This window comes from Clinocottus analis, unplaced genomic scaffold (assembly GCF_023055335.1).
Source record: "Clinocottus analis isolate CAN_PGR_092001 unplaced genomic scaffold, fCliAna1.0.p SCAF_15, whole genome shotgun sequence".
NCBI classification, from domain to species: Eukaryota; Metazoa; Chordata; class Actinopteri; order Perciformes; family Cottidae; genus Clinocottus; species Clinocottus analis.
In genome coordinates, this window is record NW_027175876.1 from 15,833,362 (window position 1) to 15,859,317 (window position 25,956).

The window sequence follows — 25,956 nt, forward strand, 5'->3', positions numbered from 1 at the left end:
CATCCTACACACATTTGATGACTGACTGTGGCTCGCTTTGGTTTCCTGCAGGACTCTGGTATAGAAAATGTGTCTAGGATGGCACGCTGGCTCTTTACTACAGCAGCGATATCTCTGACAAATCATGTAGTATATTTTTCACCCCAACACTAACTCATCCATGATAAGTCATTTTTTTTTATTTTACTAATAACCAATATCTAACCAACTAATGTACTAACTAACATCCTAATTCTTCATCGTTGCTTTTGTTTTTTGTTTTCTGTCCATCCTTATTAACAACCTTTTTTGTTCATTATTCTTTTGATTTCCTTTCTTCCCCTTTTTCTGGAAAGCAATCAGGCATTGGACACGCTATGGTAAACAAACTACATTGTCTGGTAGATATCATTCTTATTGTCTTTTTTTTGGGTTTGCCGTGTGTCCCCTCCCCCTCTCTTCTTTTATTCGTTCTTTTTGAGTTCCATCCTAGACACTCTTATCAAAAAATGAGGAGATGGGTTTGTATTACCAGGCAATTCTTTCTTCGCTTCTTCTCAATTTCCACCCTGACCTGCCAACAACCTCCTTCTTTACCCCACAATCCCCCATCCTGTTTTTTTCACTTTGGCTTTTACTTTTTTCTCTATGTTTCTTCCACATTACTGCAGATTTACAACAACTAAAAATGTAACTCTTTGCCTTTTTCAAGGCAACTTACTTTTTATTTAAGTTTTTTTCACACAAAAAGTCCCCATTTTTTGTGAGGACTGTCGTCCAGAACTGACAGAAGCTTGCCACAATCCCAAAGATGGTGACCTCGACACCGGGCCCAAAGGAGACCACAAAATGGCAACCTTTAACCTTCATTGCGGGAGCTCTGACAGTTGTTTCCAACTCACTAAGGCGCATGGCATGCCCACACCTCATTGACCTCTCACCTCCCAAACTCATATAACCTCACCCCTGTCACCCAAAATAACCACTAACACTCTAATTCACTCAGCTCCCACCTCTCCGTGTGTCACTCACTCTGCCCTCCCTGTGTGTGTTTGTAGCATGCTGATGGAAGTGGTGTTGGTGTGTTGTGGCTAACCTTGATCACCCTTACCCATGGGCCCATACGCACAACATTCCTAAGAACAAGCATACTGATCTAGGATTATCAGTCTGGTCCTGTGACATTGAACATACAATGTGACACCTGAGCTAAACCCGATCAGAGATCAGCATCAGCTATTCTGAGAGTGTGTTTGAATATGGGTCTTGATTGTGCATGTGCCTCTGCACCTGTGTGGCCTGCTCCAGCTGTGAATGGCACCATTGATCCACTTACTCCCTTACATGTCCAATTCAATGTGGTTAATTTGCCTTCTGACAGTGATGACCTTGGTTTGCACATTGATGTGATGTGAAAAGCCTCCCTTTGTTTTGCATGTGCGTGGATATCTAGATGTAACGTCTGCAAGAGAGGGGCGAATGTGAGACGGATGATGTGAGAAAGAGTGTTTGTAAGAGTGTGCGTGCGGACATTTTGTGCGTGTGTGTGTGTGTGTGTGTGCTGACATGCGTGAGTACAGTAGATGTGTGTGTCTGCAGTTACCAGAAAAATCCCCGAAACCTAAGACAAGTGCGATCAATTTGTCCTTGGTTTGAACATTGTACTAACCCTCCCCCAACCTGAAGTTTCCAAACCAAACCTATGATCCATTCTCTTACCCCATCAAAGATAAAGAAAATATGCCTCTGCCATATTTTCTTTACCTGTCCTGTGAATCCTATGGCAAAAAAAAATTCATTAACAAAATCCAAACGCTGTCTGGTCCAAAACAATCGCATCAAGGTACCAAAGGATTCGGTAAAGCAACCGACAGTGCGGGAACTAAAGACAAGCTCAAAGAGCTCATTTCCAATGCAGACCGAGGCAGGAAGTGTGTTTTAGACACAGCACGACATCGAATCCCAGACTGTAATGGCTCGGCTTTGGCTATGTGTTGGCCCCCAACAGGTGACTATCTCCGTCGACGGGATCCTCACTACCACGGGCTACACCCAGGAAGACTACACCATGCTGGGCTCAGATGATTTCTTCTACGTGGGTGGGAGCCCCAGCACGGCGGACCTGCCCGGATCTCCTGTTAGCAACAATTTCATGGGCTGCCTCCGAGAGGTAAGACTGACTCAGATCAATACACAGTGAACAGGTGCATGACTTCCCAATATTGTGTCTGCATTTTGTTTTTCACGTTTCAGGATTGTGGTTGTCGTGCAACAAAGCCACAACAAGAGCAGTTTAGCATTCACTTAGCCAGCGCAGCTGATTTAGTTATGGACAAAAGTAATAATCAGCATAGGAAGGGAGAGGAAAATGAAATACAATTGCATTATCAATTAAAGCTGCTGAGTTTGCAGAGGAAATATCAGACTTTCAATATTCCCTGGCTTAATCTAATTCATAACACTTACTGCAGTTTGTGTGTGAGAAAATATCCCAAAATTGCTTCTGTCACATGCAATTTGCAGTATCAGCTTGAAAGTGCCTCTAAAACGCCTCCCAATGGGCAGCAATCTGAGGGAAATATTTGCCTATGATGAAATAGGAAAAAGCCGTGTAGTTAAGGGACGTTTATAATAGATTGGCTGGCCCTCTGAGCTTTAGAGCAGAGCAAAAATATAAATATATATATATATTAAGTGCCCCGTTATTTACATTTTGCTCAGCATGACTTATTTTGGAGCAAGTACTGCTAATAAAGGGAGGAGCGCTGTCTCCTCGGAGCTGTAAAAGAGTCTGCATTGATTTCTGCAGCTTAGCAGCAGTCTCACGAATAGCATTGTGTTTTTATTTGGGTGCAAGTGTGTGTGTCTTTGTTTCGGAGCTGCAGAATGGAACGTTGCTTTAATTAGAACGTACGTGTCATATTCTCATTGTCAGTGATTTCATCTGGCTGATTAAGAAGTGTTTTGGAGAAGCGCATTGGCATTGTGCATGGGTTGATCATGCATTCGGTATTCTGTACCTACGCACAGACGTCAGACATTTGTTTTTTGTCCCAAACGGCTGTTTTACAAGGTTACAAGGAAGGTGATGAATTGCAGGACCAAAATAAACAGATTATATAAGATAGGGAGATCCAGAACTAAAGAAATATAATTGATCCTCCATGACTTTATCCTGTAAGGGGCCGCTGGGAGTGTCTATTAGATTAGCTATCAACCAAAGACATGCCTTCTATTACATGAATCAGTGCTTGCACCGGACACCTTCCATTAGCATCGAGTTAATTGGAGCTGTAAGTTCTCACCCTTGTCCGATATTGTCGAGTGCACACAACAATCTTGAAGATTCTGAAAGCATGTCGATGAAAATCAATGACAGGCCAAAAGATCCACAGCACTAATATTAGTTTGTATGGAATGGAAACGGAGCAGTTTCATTTTCACGGCATCTCAAATGTGTGCAAACTCTGTGGCACAAGGTCACAAGAAACACTCACAAATACAAAGCGCTGGCACCGCCGGTTGATTCTTGACAGTTGAAACAGCAGGCGACAAAACGATCCGGTGACGCACAGTGCGGTATTTCCTGATCAAAATCGTAATAAAAGACAACAAAAGCCACAGAATGGGGATACCTGTGTCACAAGTAGCTGAGTCATCAGCCTTATGATGACTCAGCTACTTGTCATTATTCATCTCGTTTTTTGCATTGAGCTAAACACAACTAGTTGGAATACAACATTTTGAACTGAAATCAGAATCAGCTGTGAATGACACAGCAACAGTACTGCGTTCACTACCACAGAACATACCAAGTGCATGGAAAGCATAGAAAAGAATAAATCCAGTTTAATATTTCATATTTCATATTTGTCTGGCATTTCCACGCCCTTCTTAAAATGCACCGTGTCTCAGACTGGCTCTTCTCCATCGTCATCCTCCATGTTTCACAACCCTCTCGATGTTGACAAGAGCCGGTCAGTCTTGTGATGAGTTGCCAGGCTCAGTGGAGCATCTCTAACGCACCTTACATTCAGACCACACACACACACACACATGCACACACACACACACACACGCACACACACAGAGCCGTGTTTGGGCTCAAAGAAAGTCACCTTGTCCGCATTGTTTTATGTTGGAGGCTGCTGCTCCCCCGGTCATTACCACATTGGCTAATGCATCTCTGGCCCACCCTTTTCCTCTCTGTCGCAGACACAAATACAGTGCAGGCCTTTCTAGCCCTGACAAAGCCATCCCTGTGCTCAGTTGCCCGAGGCTCCGTGAATAAATAGATAACATACACTGAGCTGTAGCTTGACTTTGTGTACCTGTGATCATTAACTTCCTCGCTGCGTCTGCATCGTGGGAGGATTTGTTGACTCGCCGTTCTGCACGGCCATGGATTCATGGAAGCTTTTTCTTCAAGCTATAGTAGTTGCATAACTTTGTAGCGTAGCAATTAATTATTCATCTGTGAACACAGAATTATAATAACTTTATTAAAGAATAATTAGTGTTTGATCCTCCCACCGGTGGGTTAGTTTGTACCCAGCGTGAGGCTGAGGAGACTTGTTGGGACACATTGTTGTTCTGTACCGTGATGCAGCTCATAAAATACTGCTTGGTGCGGCTTTAAGGAGGTGAATGCATTAATGTGGGGAGTGTTCATCGTGGGGCCGTGCCGCAGAGGCAGTCGTGTCGTCCACGTGTTTCCATTATTATCCAAACAAGTGTGACTCATTTTGAGTTGGCCCTTGAGAGAGAGAGTGTTTGGTGGACAGACTCACGGAGGTGATTCACCATGTGGTTGGGTAGTGGTAGTATTGTGCCATCCTCGACTGTTCATCAAGCGCTGCTCCATTAAGCAGGCATGGTGCCAGCTGCTACCCGGGACTATGCAAATGGCTCACGCCTCGGCTGTGTGATCTCCTCTCCACGTCCCATTCATTCACAACATCTCTTTTGCTGTTGCTTGAAAGCCCGGCTTGAAGTGCGCTTCTAAGCGCTGTATTGTGTACATCTGGATCTATTCTTTCACCTCCATGTCCTCCCGATGCATCACCGCTTCTCTCTGGCTCTCCTACACCATATTCATTCCTTCCTGCCCCCTCCATCTTTTCCTTTGGAGTCAACGTCCCCAGATAACGAGGAAATGATTCAGTTGTGTTGAGGCCGTTGCTCAGATCAGAGTGTGTTAGTGTTTCTGTCTGACTCTGTATGTGTGGATATGTGTGTGTGATGTCTGGCGAGAAGGCTTCAAATTCGACGGAAGCAGGAATGTTGGTGCACATCGGCCTCTGTCCGCTCTGAGATTTCAAAAGCCGACGCGTGAGCCGACGCGTGAGCCGCTGCAGCGAGCGACTGCCTCCCTCCCTCTTCTGTCTGACAACAAAAGAGCTGCCGCGTGCTGCCATCACGACCCCTCTCCCGCTCAGTCTCCGCTGCGCTCAAACACCCCCCGGAGGCTGCATGGAATGTCACGTCCCGCCCACGCGCATGTTCTGCCATGTGGGCTGCGGCGCGTCACGTGACCGAGGGGCCAGTGGGCAGCCGCTCACTCTCAACCCCCCCCACCCGCCCTGCCCACGCCCCCCACCTCTCACGCCATCCAGCCCCTCCCCCTCCAGTGTCAATGGGCACCCGTGGCGCGGCACTGGAGCTGTGCAGTGGCACCTCGTGTCAGAGCGTAGGGTGCGGCTGGGCGTACGGGAGCTGCATACAGGAGGAAGATGATGAGTAACAAGTCCAGAAGTATGTGATGGGGAGAAGGTGAGGGCATTGAACAAAACAAGGCAGGTACAGAACGTAGAAGAAGTGCAGGTGGGGTGAATGTGAGCGGGTGGGAGATAGAAACAGAAACATGACTGCTCTGGACGGAGATCAAGAGAATGATGAATAAGTGAGAGGAAGAGGAGAGAGGGCAAGAGACCAACATTTGGCATTTGAGAGGAGCTATGTCGTCATCAGCTCTGTTAGTCACCAGTGTGTTCAGGCAAAGCTTGTTTTCCCCTCCAATACAAATGCAAATGTCACCCTGTCCTTTTTAATTATTTAACTTTTGTAGTGACCCGATAGAGGGTCAAACAGTGATGATTTAATGGCTTTAATGAAATGCCTTCCCCTTTGACCTGCTTTACAGGATTTGCTTTTAGGTAACACCTTCAGAACCAATATATATATATATATATATATATATATATATATATATATATATATATATATATATATATATATATATATATATATATATATTATATATATATATCCAGACTTCTGCAACGCAAAGCATTATATAATATGACAAAAATACTTTTGCTGAAAGATATTTTTAAATTCTCGACCGCATTGCAGGGGCGGAGTTACACCCATGTTAACCGATAGCAAATCACAGGAATGTTTTTCTGCTGATAAAATTAGAACCGATATGAAAGTCACACTTGTTTGATAGAGCGCCACTTAAAACGGATGATGATCATACGCTTTCATATTGTGGAACCTTAAGACAGATGAATATAGATCGCACGCCAATGTCTGCACACTAAATATTAATATGGTTATCTTAGCACAAAGACTGGGAACAGGAGGGGCCGCTGGCCTGACTCTTTCCAAAGGTAACCAGCTCTTATACTGTATGCATGATACTGCGACGGCGATCAAGTGGTGTGGGAGTGGCCTCAGAAAAGGAGGGAAATAAACTCATTCCAGAATAAACTTATCTCTATTTTTGATTGACAGCAGCTGCTGAAAAGTACTAAATCTAAGAGTGCAGCCGTTCTGTTTCACTGGAGGTGGAGCTGTAGCGTAGAGCAGACGTTGTCATTTTGAGCTCTCATCCCAGTTGCTCATCTTGTTACAGAGTATTTTACTTTTACCAACACACAAAGTCAATTTAGATTTATTGTGCTTTTAGTTTTATAAAAGTAGATATTCATAACTATATGGGTATGTATTTTTCCTTTAAAGGCAGGATTGGTAATCTTCTTCAAAAACAGGTTTAATATTTACATCCTGACAGTAATCACTGAATCTAAAGTAACGTTTTTATATTTAGTAAGACGCCCGGCATGATTGGATGGGCTACCATGGGCTACCAAACTAAACCGTTTTATACTGATACACTATCACTATCATCCCAGTCATTGTGATATGATAGCCAGAATCATATTCATCCCCAGTAATTATTACGGAATATTCAATATCTTGTTTCATCAGTCCTGTCACTCATCCAGTTTCCTCATCAATATTTACCCACAGTGACATTGATCTGCACTTACAGTAGCATACACTGCACGTTCTGCGTGTGTGTGTGCGTGTGTGAAGTCCATAGCTTTATGAGCACCGTGTCTGTGTGTGTATCTTCACTCCTCTTCAGTGGAATTACCCCTCTTCTTCATTAACACTGGGGCTAAATCATGAGCTGACAGCAGCTGTGGCCGCGGCCAAGAGGACATGAGCACTGATCTGCAGTAGATTAGGGAGGAGATTGTGTGTGTGCGTGCGTGTGTGTGTGTGTGTTTGTGCCGGGGCACTTCTCTCTTCCACCCCCCTGCCCTCCCCTCAGCCCGAGCAGAGCCCGATCAATACACCATCTGAGCTTTATGGAGTCGTTCCAGTCCCCTGTGCGTGCATTATGAATGGGCCCCATAAGGCTGCTGATAGGCCGAAGCATAGCGTAGCAAAGCACAGCCATAACAAAGAAAAAGATGAGGTACATATAGCCGCAGCAGTCACTTCCTCTTTCATGGCATCATTTCGATACAAGTATTGATCAGCCCGCAGGAGAACAGACAAAAGCATAATCCCGAAACAGATCGGGAGCGGGCTGATTGTTAGATTGGTACGTCCCAGAATCACAGTTTAGTGCCTGGGAGAGTTTGTAAGATTTTCCGCTGTCAAGAAAACTAAGATGGAGAGCAAAGTTTTCAGGAGTGGAGTAAACAAACTGTGTGATTATGAGGACAGACTGTTGTGGCTCTGCTGGAGAACTTGTGTTGTGTTGCAGAGCTCGAAGAGATAATCCATCCCCAAATCTAAAATAAATATTGTCTCTCTCACTTGCAGTGCATTAATTAATCGAGATATTTTAACTGTCGCTTCTAACTATTCTTTCCATAGAAAAGTCTGCTTCACACGACAGAGACACACTGCCTTTTTAACTCTGAGTGATTTATATCTTAGGACTACACGGGGCCATCACGGCACTGCTGTACATCGCAGATGAGCCGCATTAAAGGAACTTTTTCTCCTCGTTCTCTTTTCATATAATATTCAGTTAGTTTTCTGGCCCAGGAGTCTGGAAGCCTGCTGGAAGTGGAACGCAAGGTATTCGGCTTCAGAAGTACAAACACATCCGTTTTTCAGAGACATCAGTAATGGCGGTCAAAGCAAACAGCTTTTTAAAACCACAGGACGGCTGCAACATCTCATCTTCTTTTTTAATATGTTTTATCGTGATTTCAGAATTGGACAGTTGTTTGGATGGATGCAACTGTGCAGATTGACAGTAATCAGAGAGCCAGATTCTCAGGTTCCCTCTCATATCTTGAGGTCAGCTGCTCATCACATGCAGACCAAAAGAACCGGAGTCATATTGAGATGCTTAACATTCTGCGTCATCTCAGCGGCTCCATGGAGACTCATTTTTTTCACCAGGTTTTATTGCTGGCAATGACCTTCTTGAGCTGAAATGATCCATCCATCAATCAGTTACCATATCTACTGAAAATATTGACAGCCATTTTATGAGTGTTGACTTGACTTTTTAAGCAGGAATGAAAATATCCTCAGTTGTAAACATATTCTGCTTTCTTCGATGGTATATTAGATGTAAACTTGCCTATGCTGTAACCTGTATTCTATGGAAAGGATTTCACTTTCTATGCACTTCACTTCATCTGTCAAATAAACCTGTAGGACGTTGTTCATGTTGAAAATAGAGTCAGCCCATGTCATAAATATGCAGTTTATAATATGGAAAAAAGTTCCAATCAAATTTTACCCCGTTTTAACAGAAGTTGCTCAACTTCTGTACTTCACTTTTCTAAATCTCAATTTCTTTGGACAGCGCTCTAAAGGTTGATGCATTTCCTCTGATTGAGCTTGATGATATTAATCATAAACTAATTCCTGCTGGGTTTAACTCTGAATAAATTGTGGGTTGGAAAGCTGCGGTACGTTAATGTTGTATTCTCCCAAAAGCGGTCACACTTTATTTCCTGCTGAATGAAAGTGTTCACTTGCCCTCTGCTCTTAAGAGCACGATGGAGATTTGTCTGCGGAGCAACTGATTCATTGATGAATCAGTTAAAGAATCAACACTTTGTCACGGAGTGCTATAATATTTACAATTAAATCTAAAAATCCACTCTCCTTCTCTCCTGCTGCCCTTATTCCCACTAGCTTGTCTCTCTCTCTTCCTGAATTCTCTCTCTCTCTCTCTCTCTCTCTCTCTCTCTCTCTCTCTCTCTCTCTCTCTCTCTCTCTCTCTCTCTCTCTCTCTCCTCCTTTCGCCAGTCCTCCGCGGTGCTCGGGTCACCTGTGTTGATTTACTGTCAAATCTTCCAGGATTATCAGTAATCCCAGAGCAATAAAATCTGTTTGCTGACAGCTGGGCTCCCTCTAACAGTGGAGCTGTGTCCTGCGCACACACTGCCCTATATTCCAGAAGAAGAAAAAAGAAACATTAATTTTCCGCCCCAAGGGATTCCAATTTATAAAATTCTCCTTTTCTGTGGTATTCTGTTCTATTTGACTATCTTGTGGGTGAATCGGTACGATATTGGGTATATTCTCACACCCCATGCTCATAAACATTACAGAGAATTACTCCCTGATAATCTAGCCATCACTTCTCACACTTGGCGCTCAGTCAGCAGGTGTTCAGTGTAACGACATCCTGTGATGCATGTGTGGACAATCTGCTCTCCATCTTGGAGAAATTGGAGTTGAAATAGAAAATGACAAACAAATTGGGCTACACACGCCTTAGAAGATATTAGTTTTATCGATCTAGCTGTCTTGGATTCAGCAATATGGAATATTACCAAAGTATGATGCTATGATATTACAGCTTTCAATAGAGTGCAATTCAGTCACATGGACATACACATTTTTTCCACCATTACTACGTGTCTAAGAAACCAATCCCACTGAGGTACAATCATCATCTTCACGCATGTATTTACGATGCATACATATATGATCCGTCTCAAACAGATATTTCTCCTCCCCAGGTGGTGTATAAGAACAATGACATCAGGCTGGAGCTGTCCCGCCTCGCCCGCATCGTGGACCCCAAGATGAAACTCCAGGGCGACGTGGTCTTCAAGTGCGAAAACGTTCCCACCCTCGACCCCATCAACTTCGAGACGCCAGACTCCTACCTGGCCTTGCCCAAATGGAACACCAAACGCGTTGGTTCCATCTCGTTTGATTTCCGCACCTCCGAACCCAATGGCTTGATCCTCTTCACCCACGGCAAGCCCCAGGACCGGAGGGACGCCAAGGGCCAGAAGAACAACAAGGTGGACTTCTTTGCGGTGGAGCTGCTGGACGGAGGGCTGTACCTGCTGCTGGACATGGGCTCCGGCACCATCAAGGTCAAGGCCACGCAGGCCAAGGTCAATGACGGCGCCTGGCACCATGTGGACATCCAGAGGGACGGCCGCTCAGGTAAGGAGGGACGCCAAAGAGAAGGTCGGGAAAAGCTGCCTTTAAGGACGAAAACATATTTTAAGTGAAACTTCACTAATTCGCTGTGACAGTTTGCCAATAGTAGACGTATGAACTTCATGTCTGTTCATCATCACTGTCACGGGTAGTTAAACTGTGTGGAGGTTTGACATGTCTCTCTCTCAAAACTGCATATGAATTCATAAACAGAGCTGACAAGGCTCTCTCTCTCTCTCTCTCGCTCTCTCTCTCTCTCTCTCTCTCTCTCTCTCTCTCTCTCTTTATATATATATATATATATATATATATATATATATATATATATATATATATATATATATATATATATATATATATATGCAAAGTATACCTGTGGTGACTTTGTTATGTTATATTATTGTTGAAAAAAAAAAGTTGATATTTTCATGAATTCATTGATTATAATATCAGGTAACTGGAAGTCTCTAAAATATCAGACATTTAACAAATGCCCATCCTCCATTTTGTTTCTACTCTCAGACAAACAGCTGTTTTTTAATGGCTAACATTGTTATCAAACACACCGGATTTCATTTTCAACAGGAAACAGCAAAAAGCAGCAACATCATAGGTTCCAGAGCTGGAAAGAATAAATACTTTCAGCCTTTTAGCCACGCTAGCAGCATGACAATCAATTTACATGTGCTAACTCTTAGCCGTGCATCCTCTTTGTTCGCTCTCTTACTTGATAACCGGCTGGAAAGATGTGTATCTATATTCATCTTTCAAAAAGTATAATCATCTTTCAAAATAGCTATTTATTCTTTTTTTGTATGAATTGAAACTAAATAACGATTTGCCTTATAGGATTTGTTGCCCTCTAAATGCAAAATATTAATAGAAAATCATTTTCACTCTCGCTTGCATGCATTTTCACTAAGTTGTAACTTTACTAATCTAAAACATTAATAATGATTAACAACATTTTTTTTTGTATCACCTGAAATTGTTTAAACAAATGGAAATGAATCTAGAGGAAAAAACCCTAGAATAACACTGCAGACGTCACAAGGGAACTGCAGCACCTGGAAGTTGTAATCATGTTACTACATCAGCTTTTTCCTGCATCACAACCACAGGATGTTGTAAATTTCCTCAATAAATTCATTTCAGCAAGGATTTATAGTCCTACATCTCTCTAGATAGCTACTGACTCTGTTTCCCCTCGCTTCCCTCCATCACTATGTCCTCTGACCTCAAAACATGGACAAATACACAGAAAGTATTACAAGAAGATTATATTAGAGAAAAGGGTTCCAAACTTCTGATGCCTTGAGCTGCAAAACCCAACGCAATCTCTGCATTAGGGGGGATCCTCCAGAGAACCAGGGTGTGTTAGTCGCAGCTACAGCCTGTGTTATATATCAGGTTAGGGCAGCCAATTTAGCCGTGTGTCAGAGCTCCCTGCTTTGATTAATCACCGGCACGGCCCCGGTGCGATAGCAGAGCCGAAAGTAGGACTTTCGCAGTGAGAAAGAGGAATGAGAGATATATGGATGCCAGACTGAGGGATGGTTAAGAACAGGCATAATCACACTTGTGTCTTGAGTGAAATGTTAATAGGAGTTGCAAGTGAATTCAATTCCTTGTCCACAAAGATCTCAGCCAGAATCTCTCCGTCTGACTGCAAGCTGAATGTCGCACAAAGGACATCTTCTGACGGGCTAAATTCTAGTAGACGTAACACAAAAACCGTGCTGTGTGCGCGGAGCCTGCTGCTGCTCTCCACCTCTGGTTCGTCAGTGACAGGCAGACTGGGTTCTCTAGTGCAGTTTTTTAAAAAAACCTTTTTTGAGCCGCGGCACATTTTCTCCAATACAAAATCCCACGGCACACCAACAACCAAAAACGTTACAAACGGATACATTGTAGCATAATACAACATATATGGTAGGCAATTATTGCGCTACCTACTGGCATGGAAGAGTATTTCATTACTATGCCAGCCACTATATTGCAGGATCAGATGCTCAACAATGGGAAAAGATTTGCAGCAACTAAATAATATTTTTGGGACCAATTCAATTAAATTGGACGTTTTCCCACGTCACACTGGTGTGCTGCGGCACAGTGGTTGAAAATCACTGCTTTAGTGGGACAAGCAGCAGGCTCATAGGAACAGGTCTGCGCTGACGGTGACGTTATAATAATCAATAAGTCAATAAGATGGTGTCACTGCTGCATTTTTCTCATACAAGATGATCATCTGTTCGTGAGCCACATATCTGGCCTGCGATTAGACGCCGTGCCACTTCCCTTTCCTTTCCCGGGTTGGTCCACAGCTGAACTTCCCACACCTTTACCTTACAAATGCAGTTGTGGAGTTGGATTTATTCTATTCTATTCTAGCGGCCAACCTAAGTGTGCAGTAAACTAAAGTGGATTTTTTACATTCATAAACCGATATATGAAACTTCCCTATGGAACAACCGTATAAATGTGTTATTAGTATCTACAGTGAGGTCTCTGGGGACTTTGTCCTTGACCTTGGCTTTTTGCTGGGAGCAAGTAAGTTTCTTCCCTGGCTGATTTATTTTTTCCCGGCCCCTATTGTGTCATATTTATGACTCAAATAGAGTTCCCCTGTAGCTTTGGCTGCCAGGCATCGGTTGCACCTCCACCTACTCACACCACATCTTAGCTCCGACAAATGTGAAAAACAAATGCTCAGAAAAACTGTCTAACTGTTTAAAACAACCTCTTTACAACATGGCGGTGTAATGAACAGCAGTACAAGGGACGGCGTGCTCAGATATTTGTGTCGGCCTCTTCATGCAGCTTTGCTGCTTGTGTTCCTCAGAGCTTCCTTTTGCAAAATCACCAACAATATGTCTCTAACCTGTCTTCTTTGATCAACAAAACAAAGGTCTGCCGGTCACACAATTAGTTTCAGAATAAAATGTCTGTTCAGTCTTGAAATATCATTTCTTGGAAAAAAGTTTGGTTTACCACCAGCGAGCCCAATCTGGCAGCTAACTTAATTAGTACACTGAACATGGCACAAGAAGGAACCAGTGATATGATCTCCGTCCCCCAGCAGTCTCGTTTTAGAGACTATGATAGGAATACATCAGATGACATGTTGACACCCACATTATTGCATACTGTAATGTCGTCTTTCTCTTTCTCCAGGCATCATCTCAGTCAACAGCCGCCGATCCCCTTTCACAGCCAGCGGGGAAAACGAGATCTTGGACCTGGAGGGAGACCTTTATCTGGGGGGTCTGCCTGACAGCCGGGCGGGCCTGGTGCTCCCCACCGAGCTCTGGACCGCGATGCTGAACTACGGCTACGTGGGCTGCGTCCGAGACCTGTTCATCGACGGACGCAGCAAAGACATCCGGCAGATAGCTCAGTCCCAGAACGTGACCGGCATCAAGTCCTCGTGCAGCAAGGTGACGGGGAAGCAGTGCGACAGCAGCCCCTGCAAGAACAACGGCGCCTGCAAGGAGGGATGGAACCGCTTCGTCTGCGACTGCACTGGAACCGGCTTCTGGGATAGCACCTGTGAGAGAGGTGAGCCCTCTTCCCATCGTTAATCTCTCTCTGGTGAATGTGTTTTCTCTTTTATACTGATCATTTTAAAATCTTATTGGGTTTGTCAGAAGGCGTATTGATTTTAGAGAGGGCACAGCAGCTGTACTCCTTTTATGTGCTGAGAAATCTATTTGGTCAGTGCAGTGCTGTTTTACTTTCTATCAATATGTTTGTGCAGGGTACAAAATGCAGCATGTACACAGTAGTTACTACAAAGCTGCTATATCCTTTCTGACATCCTAAAGGTTATGAACTGGTCTGCTAACAACAGCCACTCCAGGAAAGTGGACAAAGCTTTTGTCTTAGCAGACAGACGGACATGTGACTTGGGCCACTTCTTTCACAATATTTATTGCTGAAAAATTCAATAGGATTTCACTTTCCTGCCAAGTGGCTGTGGAATAGTGAAGCCTGTTTTCGTGTCGGGGAAGGTTCTGCAGGGACATTGAACTTCTCTGCTGGTGAATCGGTCTCTCCTCGTCTGGATTTGAAGAGCTTGAACACATTAAGCTTTTATGAGACGGCAGAGATAGGACCATCCCAGCTGTGGGAGAGGATGTTCAGATTGTCCTTTCCTTCTTCACTATTTTACAGAGATTTTGGGGCGTTCGGTACAGGGCTTTAAGTACTCTCCTAAGAACTTGAGGTGTGTAGAGAAACATACTTGTAGGAGGAATAATGAGTATCTGGAGAAGAGATCATCACATCCAGCAGTGTGACTTTAGGAGGCCAGCGAGATGAGACGGTGTTGTTGATTATTAAAGCAGGATCAGAACCTAAATGCACCTCACATTGAGGATGGACGGTTAGAGACTGAGACGGGTCCCTCTTGCCTCGTTAATGGACCTTAAATGATTTAGCTCATGTAGAATCTCTGTGATGTAGAGTACATGTGGTGCACGAGCTAAACGTCCAGTGAGGAAGCTGTCTGATGGAGTTAACCCTGTCCTAACAGGGCCTCCCATGCTGCTGCGTCAGCACAAAAGGGACAAGATGGTGCCGTACTGCCGGAGAAACACTCGCTGACCTTCTACCCACGATAACAACGCGTTGTCATATGTCCCCACCGCTCCGTTCCCTCATTCTTCTTCCTCTCTGTGTTGTTCCGCTGCCTCCCACACATCGATCTGAACGGTCCCAGCTCTGCATTCAGGGAGCGCCAGGAGACCCCAGGTCTGCCCCGCGGCTCCTGGCTGGGCTTCAGTCTGTTGAACCGCAGATTGTTAATTCACACGGGGAGGTTTGAGGATTTGCTGTGAGCTGTTGCTGAGCAGCAACATCCCTCCTAGTTACGTGATTTACTTATTTTTTCCATTTCACATCGCTTCAAGTTAAGGTCATCAAATTCTGTAGTCCATAATCAGGAAATGAATTAACTGTTAAGTTAAGTAGTTTTGTTCTCTGCTCAACATTTGTAGTAGGAGAAGGAAAGGAGACATCATTAACATAAGCTGTACAAACTGTTGAGGATCTGCTGCTCTACTTTATGTCGTTAGTAGTGACGCCCCGTGGTGCTTAAACTAGGGCCAGAAAATAAATGAGGTTCTCATCATTGTAGCAAAGTTTTAGATGGGAATTTGTTGTTCACTTCTTATATTTTGTTAATCAAATAATTAATTTGATCGATAACTAATAATCAAAGTTAATCTATACCATTTATCAATACTGACAGCTTTAATTTCCTTTCCATCAAAGTACAATTCAAGTATATATACAGCGGTATTACAAGTCTTTCAGGGCATCCTTTGGGCCTCGTCTTCGCAATGGCCTGACAGTGTGTTCTGGTGTCAGCTCTGCGGTTGGTCTGGACCTCCTCAGCTAGAGCGCCGGGCAGTGCGACGGCACAGCAGCTGGACACCGGGACCTCTCAGTGTGCTGCTCTACCTCTCAGTAGAGGAGTCGCCTCTGAGGCTGCGAGGAACATCTGTCCTTTAGATCCATGACCCAAAGCAGTGAATCAGCCCTCAGTACCGTTTCTGTTACCATGTAAAACCTGCTTTATTTCAGCAGTCCTTTCCAAAGGTCTCCTGAGCGCAGCGGCCCACCTTGTTGCCATCATTCTCACCGTTTGACCCTCAGCTGCAATCTGCAAATGGGAGGTCACGTCTGTATAAACCAGGGAGACAACATCATCTGCAGATAGCACAAGGTCTGGATGTTGCAAACTGAATTACAATTAGTGTGATTCCATTAGCGTCTCCATTCTCTAATGATTACTCAGATTCCAGTTCAGAGCAGAATGTTGTTGAAGCTAATTCTCCTCTGCCTCGGAAACATTCGCCCTTGAGATGAAGAAATGGCTTTGATTTGAAATGCTGAGCTTGAAACGACGTGGTATTTTCTTTCTTTTCTCAAAAAGAATTTGCAACACTTTGGAACGAATGGAATTGTATTAGTCATGCTGGTAGAATCGTTTATTTCCCCTCTCCTCCATGCTTTTAAGCCGCCTCTGGAGCTCCCTAGTGACTAAATCAAACAGCCACTGAGATGTACTCACACATGGCACTTGCTATTGATCTTCTGGAGCGTGCTATACGGTGGAACCGAGTGTGTGCTCGTGTGATGAGACACGGGGTGAAATGATAGAGATCAGCGCGCTCCCCGGGAGCCGAACAAAGGTTACACATTTACATTACAATGATTGGCCTTTGCTGCTGACTTCATGCTCGAGAATGTAAATAAGCTCTTTTTCTGTCTTTGTTCAAAACAGTTTGTTGAGTTCAGCATACACTTTATTGGATGTGATTTTCCGGAAATGGATGTGCTTGGAATGCATTTCACACTTCGTCATCATTTTTTAACTGAACTCCTGAAGTCAAAGAGCTCTTTTACCGCGGGATGCCGTAAAGTGGCATGCCGTAAAGTGGCATGATGTAAAGCACGGGTCACTAACAGGCGGGCCGCGGTCCGGACGCTGTTGTATCCGGACTCTGGACCGATGACCGATTGATGGTTGAGAATTATTAAAAGTTAACAGAGCGCTAATATTTTAACACGCTTTTCCAGCCGGGTTTGAAACTGGTTTCGTACAACTAATGGTGGACTGCCAGAGCGAGTAGTTACTGGAGGTTACTCGTGGTTACTAATGACTGGGTGTGATTCACTGGATCTGTACGGCAAGTGGAGAATTCAAGTGTGAACACTGCAATTTATATGAGCTTTGAACACTCAGTGTGCTGGGAGCTCGCACGAACAACCACAGTGTGTAAAGGCTGGCAGGTCTGATGGGGAAGTGCATAGGGGCACGAATCCAAAGGATCTGTTCAATTTTCATTTTTTTTAATTTTCCTTTCCTCTCTGTCCCTTTTTGCACTCTTCTTTTGGAAGAAGATGTTTATTTATTTTTTTAAATTAAAAATGCATCTAATGCATTTATTTATTTTTTACTAAAAAAAATAAATATCTAAAAAAATAAAGCAATGGAAGTAAGATAAATATACACATACATTTACATGATCCACATGGTGGTTCAACTGTGTTTAACTGGTGAAAAATTAAGGAATCGTCCATAAAACATAAAACTATAAATACAGGAGCTATGAACTTGTTCTTGGGTCCACATGTTCTTGGGACATGTGAGTCTTGATCTGTGAAGGAAAAGTCTCCCCTCAATGTTCCCCGACTTTTGCATGAGGACATTTTCTCAAACTGGACCTTGTTGAACATTAGTTACCCCAGTCGTAAAGTCTGCTTTTAAGATGCTTCGCGATTGCTTCTCAGCTTTTTTTGGTCACTTCCTGTGTGCCTGAAACAAGTTTGACGCTGCAAAAGTGATTTGAAAAACATGGAAAGTGTGTAACAATTTATTTTTAAGTTGTCTATTTGTGCTGTAATTAACATACCACTGTAACTGTGTGTGGTTTGTAAGGACCTGCTAGCATTTAATACACTGAAGTCATTTCTGAGACTTTAGGAGTTTTGGCAACTTCACTTTTGAGCCAACCAAAAAAATAAATTCCATTTCTCCTCTACATTTCTATTCCTGGCCTTGTATTTCTATACAAGGGCAGGAATATCAAGGCTTTGAAAATAATTTAGACCTACATGTTGGGAAAGGCAATTTGCAGAATTTATAAAGGAACACTTCAATAAATAAAATATGAAAAATCTAAATAAGTAATGTGAAATTTAGAGACTTTCGTTGTGATCTCAGTATAAACTGAGCTGTATTATACAATGCTTAGATAATTGATTAGAATGTGTTGTAACTGCCTTCAAATTACTAATAGTATAAAAACATATTGTTATTAGACCCACATTATTTGAGTATGAAGAGACTTTACTGAGAGCACATTTCACAGCAGATCGTCCTCAGTTGTTTTTTACAAGTTGAGAAAGCCCTCGTGGTTGTGGCTTCAGCGCATATCCGTTAAATGGTATTTTTGGAACTCAAATAATGGAATCATCAAAATTTTAATTCTCCAGATGATTTCATCATATTTGCGTGGAACAGAGCACGTTGCTCTGTGTAATTTCTTCTTTTCCACGGGGAGCTAAAACAGCTAGCAGTTTCTTGCTCTGTTTACCGGAACGAAAATACAATCCGACAGATATTTTAGACTGTTTGAGGAGATCAAAGATCCTACCAGGCGACAACTAACAGACAACACCGCTGCTGTCTGTCGGTTTTCCGCCTGCTATCTGTGCCAGCTTCAGTTTACACATCATTTCTGTCTCTTGTCTCTGCTTTTCCCCCTTGCTCCGTGTCTCCTTTTCATTCGTTGTCTTTAAATCTCTCTCTTTCTTTTACTTTATGCAGCTCCCTGTTTATCTCTCTCCTCCTCGCTCTCACATTCTCCCTCTGGTTGGCATGTCTTCTTTAACCCCGCCCATGAGACCTGACAGCACCTGTGATCAGATCAGAGGTCTGCCACGCTATCACACCAACAGATGTAGTGCCAGCATGGGAGCCAGCCACTCTGTGTGTGTGTGTGTGTGTGTGTGTGTGTGTGTGTGTGTGTGTGTGTTATGGAAGTGCACGTTTTAAATATGTTGTGAAAAAGCAATGAATATCATCACATGCTCTTGTGCCAACATATGTTCCTGTGTCTGCACCCTGTGTATGTTTGCATCACGAATGCATTGTGTGTGCGTGTCTGTGTGTGTGTGTGTGTGTGTGTGTAGGTGTGTTCGTTCGTACTCGCCAGGCAGCCAATGCCCCATGTCGGTGTCGAATGCCGGGACCCTGGCCCTGGTCCTGGTCCTGATTGACCCCCCTCTTTGGGTTGGGACCGGGAGCGTAGCTCTGCCAAAAAGCCGCCTGCCTGTGATTTGAATTCCGATAAGGCAGCTTTGGCTCAGTGTAGCCCCAACAGGCACACACACACACACACACACACACACACACACACACACACACACACACACACACACACACACACACACACAGACACACACACGGTGAGGAGAGGAGAGGAGCTGCCTGGTTTAAATATACTATGCACATGTATTTACATGGCTTCAGGACGCATTTCTGCCCTCGCACACACTCAGATGATAAGCCTTGTGGAACTAATATGTATTGCTTGAGTTTCTGTAACCTGTGTTTATTTTCTCCTGCTGTGCTGAGCTTTAATCATTTGGTAACGTGTGCAAAGGTTATTTCTGTAACTTAGTACTCCATCTGCGTGGGACTTGTCTAATTGGGTTGAATCAGGCGTACGGGTTTCGTTTCGGAGTAGTACTTTTAAAAAGTGATGCCGAAAAATGATTTTTCTCTCAAATAGCCTACAGTCAGCTCCACAAAGAGCAAAGAGAAAGGAAATCATTACCCTCCTGTAATGGTAATGTTTGAAGATGGGCTTGTCCTCTCTCGTCTTTGGGAGTCAGCTCAAGGCTTTATTCCCTTTTGATTGTTACATTCCATCACATGAAGGGGTTACCCAAATGTTATCCCCATAAGGAAGACTCCAGTACAACAGATCATTCAGGTCGTATTTGAGTCTAACTTGCACGAGGCGACATTCATTTGAGCCTACAGGGGGGAGGGGTGCATTTGATGTCGTGGGCCCAGCCTGGCCAGGGACCAAGTCCAGGCAGCGCTGCCTCGACTGAGCGAGCCACTCATCCATTCAAACAGTCAGTGAGTCAAGCTTTGTGTTTGTAAACCGCATGTGGGTCCACTTGTGTGGGTGTGGGAGGGGAGCCGGGGTGTTGCTGACAGCCGTGTGTTGCAGAGTGCTGTGCAGCTGATAAAGTAGCCCAGTTAATCAGGTAAATAGGCCTGTAATGAAGTGTGTTTGTCTGACGCTGTGCCAACCCAGCGCCCGGCCGTCCCACTGAGGCGCTCCTCTTTCTGTCTTTCTGCTGCATCAACACACACACACACTCACGCACACACACACACCAATCCACTGGGGACAGATTGGATTGTGTCTAATGCATATCGTATTTTCCCTGACAAGATGCCACCGCCCAAGTACAGTAAGTGCCTGTGTTCACAGGATCCAGTGATGGCTCCGGGCCTGAGCTGGAGGCTGGAAGTGTGTCCACCACAGAGCAGCGGGGATGTACCAGCTCATTGTGCTGCTGGCTTCCTCTGCACACTGAAAATCCTCTTATTCAATTTAATTAGAAATCAATCAAATTATCAAATATTATTTTGATTGATTGAATGATCATGAGGATTTTGGAATGGGACATGCTCCTCGTGTTGGCATTTAGACAAGTATCATTAAGTTTCTGCCTAAAATCGCACACGTCTTAATCAATCACAGTGGTTTCTCACAAAGGTAGAAACACACACACACACACACACACACACACACACACACACACACATCATGCAATTACCTGCTCATTCTGCTCTTTGTCCGTGGTGGCAGTGTAATAATAGGTTACCACATGGCTTTTACAGTTTAATCATAGGTTGTAATGGCAGCGCAGTGATTGGATGACATTGATGACCGCTACCTTTCTACAAGGAATCTTCTAACCCATAATATACCCCCGTTTATTATTGGATAATGCTTGAGAAGTGGAAAATGAAGTGTTTTTTTGTAGATGATTTACTATTTACTATTTATCTGTGGTGGCAGACATACTTTTTTCCAACTGCAAAGGACAAGAGAAGTAGTATCATAAATCTGACTGAGAGAGCATCATGACCGAGCGATATACTGCTGCACTACTTGTAAAGAATAACAATACTAAAGTATCGACCTTAACGTTTTATCAAAGTGTGACAAACAGGCCTTTATATGCACATTCTATGATGAACTAAAAGACCTGCCAAAGGTATTGTGCTGTGCAAAATATTTAAATGATAATGGAATGGAGGCATTATGGGTCCACAGGGCAGAAATATGAACAATATTTTATCCCAAATCTCAGAGATCTCTCAGTGCAGCATCTCTGCACCCACTTCGATAACCTCTTGGTAACATTTTCATGTCTGTGATGCATTATTACAATCTGCTCATAGCATTGTATAATATTAGTTATAAGAACTCATATACATACAAGAGATAAAGATAAGATCATCCTGTATTAGTCCTGCAGTGGGGGAATTGCAGGATTACAGCAGCAGTGCACACAAGAGACACATAGTCAATATACAAAATCAAGTAATATAAATAAACAGTACAACAGTAATAAAAACAGTAATGAAGAAACATTAAAAAAAAGTAATATGTATATATATATATTTATATTTTAATCATGATGACTAATAATTATAGTATAAATGGTATAAATGTTGTTCACTCACTAATTTTTAAAAGATCATAGTGTGTCGTTAAGCCCAGAGTTGTAAATATATTATTTTATAATCATGTTTATGATGCATACATAAGGTGAAAGGATGATATCGCTCTGAAAGTCTCCCTTCGTCCTTGAGTCCTGCACCGTCCTCCTAGAGCTGAGAGCTTCATTTATTAAATGAACAAAACCAATTTACACAAGAAACAAGCTTAAAACCTTAGATGGAGAAAGATTTGCATTATTTTAAATATATTGTGGCCTTTGCTTTAGATTTCCGTGAGACAATAAAATCTTCTTTCAACAGTCTTTTAAAAACTAAAGCATATAGACACACACACACATACACACACACAGGCGTACCTTGCCACTGTGTATATGTAAACATCCAGTCCAAGAAGAATCAACACTGCTGAAAATAAATTCTGCAACTTTAATCCCACTTGTGTTTGAGCATTTTCTTCTCATATTTGAGCTGTATATGTATTTGTGATTTTAAGTCTCGTGGTCTGACGTACGTAGATATCCTGACCCAAAGGGCAGTCAACACCCACAGGGACCGTGTCTGACTTCTTGGACCTGTACTTGTGTCGCGCGACCCTGCTCACCACTGAGCCTCGGTCGCCCGTGTTATTGCAGAGAATAGGAACACTTACTTCAGTCGTACAGAGACCTCTCTTCACCCGAGAGTCCAAGACAAACGGCCGCAGATCAGACGATACGATTACAGAGTGGATTATTGATCCCCGGCCCAAGATGTTCTGGTGCAAGACAGACTTATGAGCCACCTTATGTTAGAGTCTGATTCCCAACTTTATCAAGTGTGATTAACCTTCTGAACTCAAGGTCCACTCACTGAGCGCTTTCTTAAACTATTTGGCTGTAATCCAGGTGTTCAGGTGTATGTGTGAGCATATATATATATATATATATATATATATATATATATATATATATATATATATATATATATATATATATATATACATACATACATACACACCTGAACATATTCCACCTGCTAAAGAAGGCCGTGGTAAACGGCTGAAAGCATCTTGTTGTGTAACTAAGTGAGTGACCTTGTGTTTAGCCCTATCGCGTGACAATCTGCAGAAAGGGGAATCAATATTTCACGTTTTACAAATTAATATGTTTATATTGGGAACATATTGTGTTCCAGCAGCAGGTTATTCAAACATTTCACGGGACCAGCAAAAACAAAATGGAGTACCTGAAGCAGGTGCTGGCGTTTAGACCAGAGGAAGTGAAGACGTACGCTCGATCAGTGCTTTAATGATTGTTAAAAGATGATCATCAGTTCGGGAATGTTTGTGGCTCTGTCATATTTCTGTTTGACAGGATGAGTTGATTCGTGCAGCATGAAGCTTCTGTGTAACAGTGAATAGAAAAACATCCCTTCCAGGTTGATAAGCGCGAATCTGTCTGAGAACACGCTGCACAGCCACTCACCTTTCAGCTGTTTGCCTTCGTTTTTCAGCTTGCTGGTTGGCATTTGCAGAAAGCCATTGTCGCTGTGTGAGATAGAATAAGACGTACGGTTCAGATACTTCTCCTGTGTTATCATGAAGTAGATATCCACGGAAAGGAGGAGGGGTTAGGACGTCTGTAGAAGCAGAGCGGTCATGATTAAGCATTCAGCTCAATCACTTGGAGTGGAAATGCGTTCATCTCTTACTTGCCACACTACCAGATAGCTGGATTGAGAGAAATACTTTGTCTTTATGTCTTTAGCTCCCTTTCTTCTTTAATGGAAGGATGATAGTCAACCCACCCCTCATATGATTTCCCACTATACTGTAGCTCTCGCACACCTTACCTTTGTGTTTTCCCAGCCCCACTTTCTTGCTGTAAACTGGTGATGAGCACCTTTTGCTGGGACATTTATCTCTGCAGACAGAGAACATGACACTTCAAGGTCTGCCCTGAATAACAGCCCAGTGCTCACCTAGTACATACACAGGATGAGGGGGCGGATGAGGGAAATGCAGGAAAGACAGTTAGGGTTGAAAGTACAAAAAGGAAGTGTGTAATAGAAGAGGACGAAAAATGTTGAAAGAAGACAGAATCGATGGAAAAGAAGAATTGAACAATCAGCCTAGTAAAGCAGGACAGTCCTTAAAGCATGTGTTGCATGGATATTTAACAGCAGTATAACCTATACGTTTGGATGTTTCTATCATGGATTAAGTGATATATACATGTGATGGATTGGATTTAACTATTTCCTTTTTTGCTGTGAAATGTACAGCATGAGCTTTTGATAGCTCATGTGGCTCATGTAGCTCATGTAGCCCATGTACCTTATGTGGCTCATGTAGCTAATGTAGCCCATGTAGCTCACGTTCATGTGGCTCATATGGCTCATGTAGCTCATGTAGCGTATGCGGCTCATGTAGCTCATGTAGCTCATATGGCTCATGTAGCTCATGTGGCTCATGTAGCTCATGTAGCTTATGCGGCTGATGTAGCTTATATGGCTCATGCAGCTCATGGAGCTCATTTAGCTCATGTGGCTCATGTAGCTTATGTAGCTCATGTAGCTCATGTAGGTCATATGGCTCATGTAGCTCATGTAGCTCATGTAGCTTATGTAGCTCATGTAGCTCATATGGCTCATGTGGCTCATGTAGCTCATGTAGCTTATGTAGCTTATGTAGCTCATGTAGCTCATGTAGCTCATATAGCTCATGTGGCTCATGTAGCTCATGTAGCTTATGTAGCTCACGTAGCTTATGTAGCTCATGTAGCTCATATGGCTCATGTAGCTCATGTAGCTCATGTAGCTTATGTAGCTCATGTAGCTCATATGGCTCATGTGGCTCATGTAGCTCATGTGGCTCATGTAGCTCATGTAGCTTATGTAGCTCATGTAGCTCATGTAGCTCATGTGGCTCATGTAGCTCATGTAGCTTATGTAGCTCACGTAGCTTATGTAGCTCATGTAGCTCATATGGCTCATGTAGCTCATGTAGCTTATGTAGCTCATGTAGCTCATATGGCTCATGTGGCTCATGTAGCTCATGTAGCTCATATGGCTCATGTGGCTCATGTAGCTCATGTAGCTCATGTAGCTCATATGGATCATGTAGCTCCCACTGCCTTCGTGGTGCCTCTGTGGTGCACTGCAGGGGGTCGGTTTGAAGCATCGACAGTAGCTGCACCGCCAGCTCACCATTTTAATAATGCCATTATATCACATCGTTTAGTGTGACAATTATATGTCGAGGAACGTTAGTGACCAGTGTGACAATGCCACTCCATTATGTCTTTATTCAGCATGTGTTAAATCACCTGTCTTGTTTTCTCAACACAGACAATGTTCCCTTTGTGTTTTAGGTTTGTAACTAAAAAGACATATGATTGACAGGCCTATAGTAAAAAAATATATAAATATTATATTTTCCATGGAAAAAGAAAATATATATTTGTACGTGTTTGTTTTGCAAGGTGTCAGTCAAACCATTTCTGATGTCACAGTGAATGCTAAGTTTAGAATAGATGTGTCAAGGTGCTCTGACACACTGCTTGAGATGTGCCTGCTGAGCCTCTGAAATAGGCACACAGGCACACGGGTATAGAGGGGGACAACAGCACTTTATGTCCCACCACTTTCAAGTGTCATGGTGGTAACGTCAGGTATTACTGTCATAGAACGTAGGCTGTGAGTCTACGTCTCTGGCGACTAACGTGTTGGACCTGTATCCTATCACAATCCATCTTTGTTTCATTCAAATGTTCACAGACAACTAAACAGAAGTAAGAATAAATACACTTAAATACACTTGCCACCTACCTCACACTTTCTTTGCACTCTATTTCATGTTAAATGTCTACTGTTAAATGTTACGCACCTCCCGCCAGGACAAATTCCTCGTATGTGTAAACTTACTTGGCAATAAATGGTTCTGATTCTGATTCTGAAACAACAGATTCACAGAGCACCATTTACATGTGAATAAAAAACTACCAAACAAATGGGATATTATATTGAATATTGTAGTTCGGGCA

General features: G+C 43.1%; 1 protein-coding gene across 9 annotated transcripts in view; it reads left to right on the forward strand.

Moving 5' to 3' along the window:
* The window catches only part of LOC137785609 (neurexin-3b), a 259,714-nt gene that overhangs the window by 61,506 nt on the left and 172,252 nt on the right, over window positions 1–25,956 (forward strand). For 7 of the 9 annotated variants that reach the window (XR_011077523.1, XR_011077524.1, XM_068576990.1 and 4 more), the window contains exons 6-9: window positions 336–380; window positions 1,988–2,149; window positions 10,215–10,653; window positions 13,825–14,208. Coding sequence is in view for 7 of the 9 variants with exons in the window: in XM_068576990.1 (XP_068433091.1) it covers window positions 336–380; window positions 1,988–2,149; window positions 10,215–10,653; window positions 13,825–14,208 (1,030 nt within the window). In the remaining 2 variants the exon portion in view is untranslated. The remainder of the gene's footprint in view (window positions 1–335; window positions 381–1,987; window positions 2,150–10,214; window positions 10,654–13,824; window positions 14,209–25,956) is intronic. The other 2 variants (XM_068576991.1, XM_068576993.1) reach the window with 2 other exon arrangements.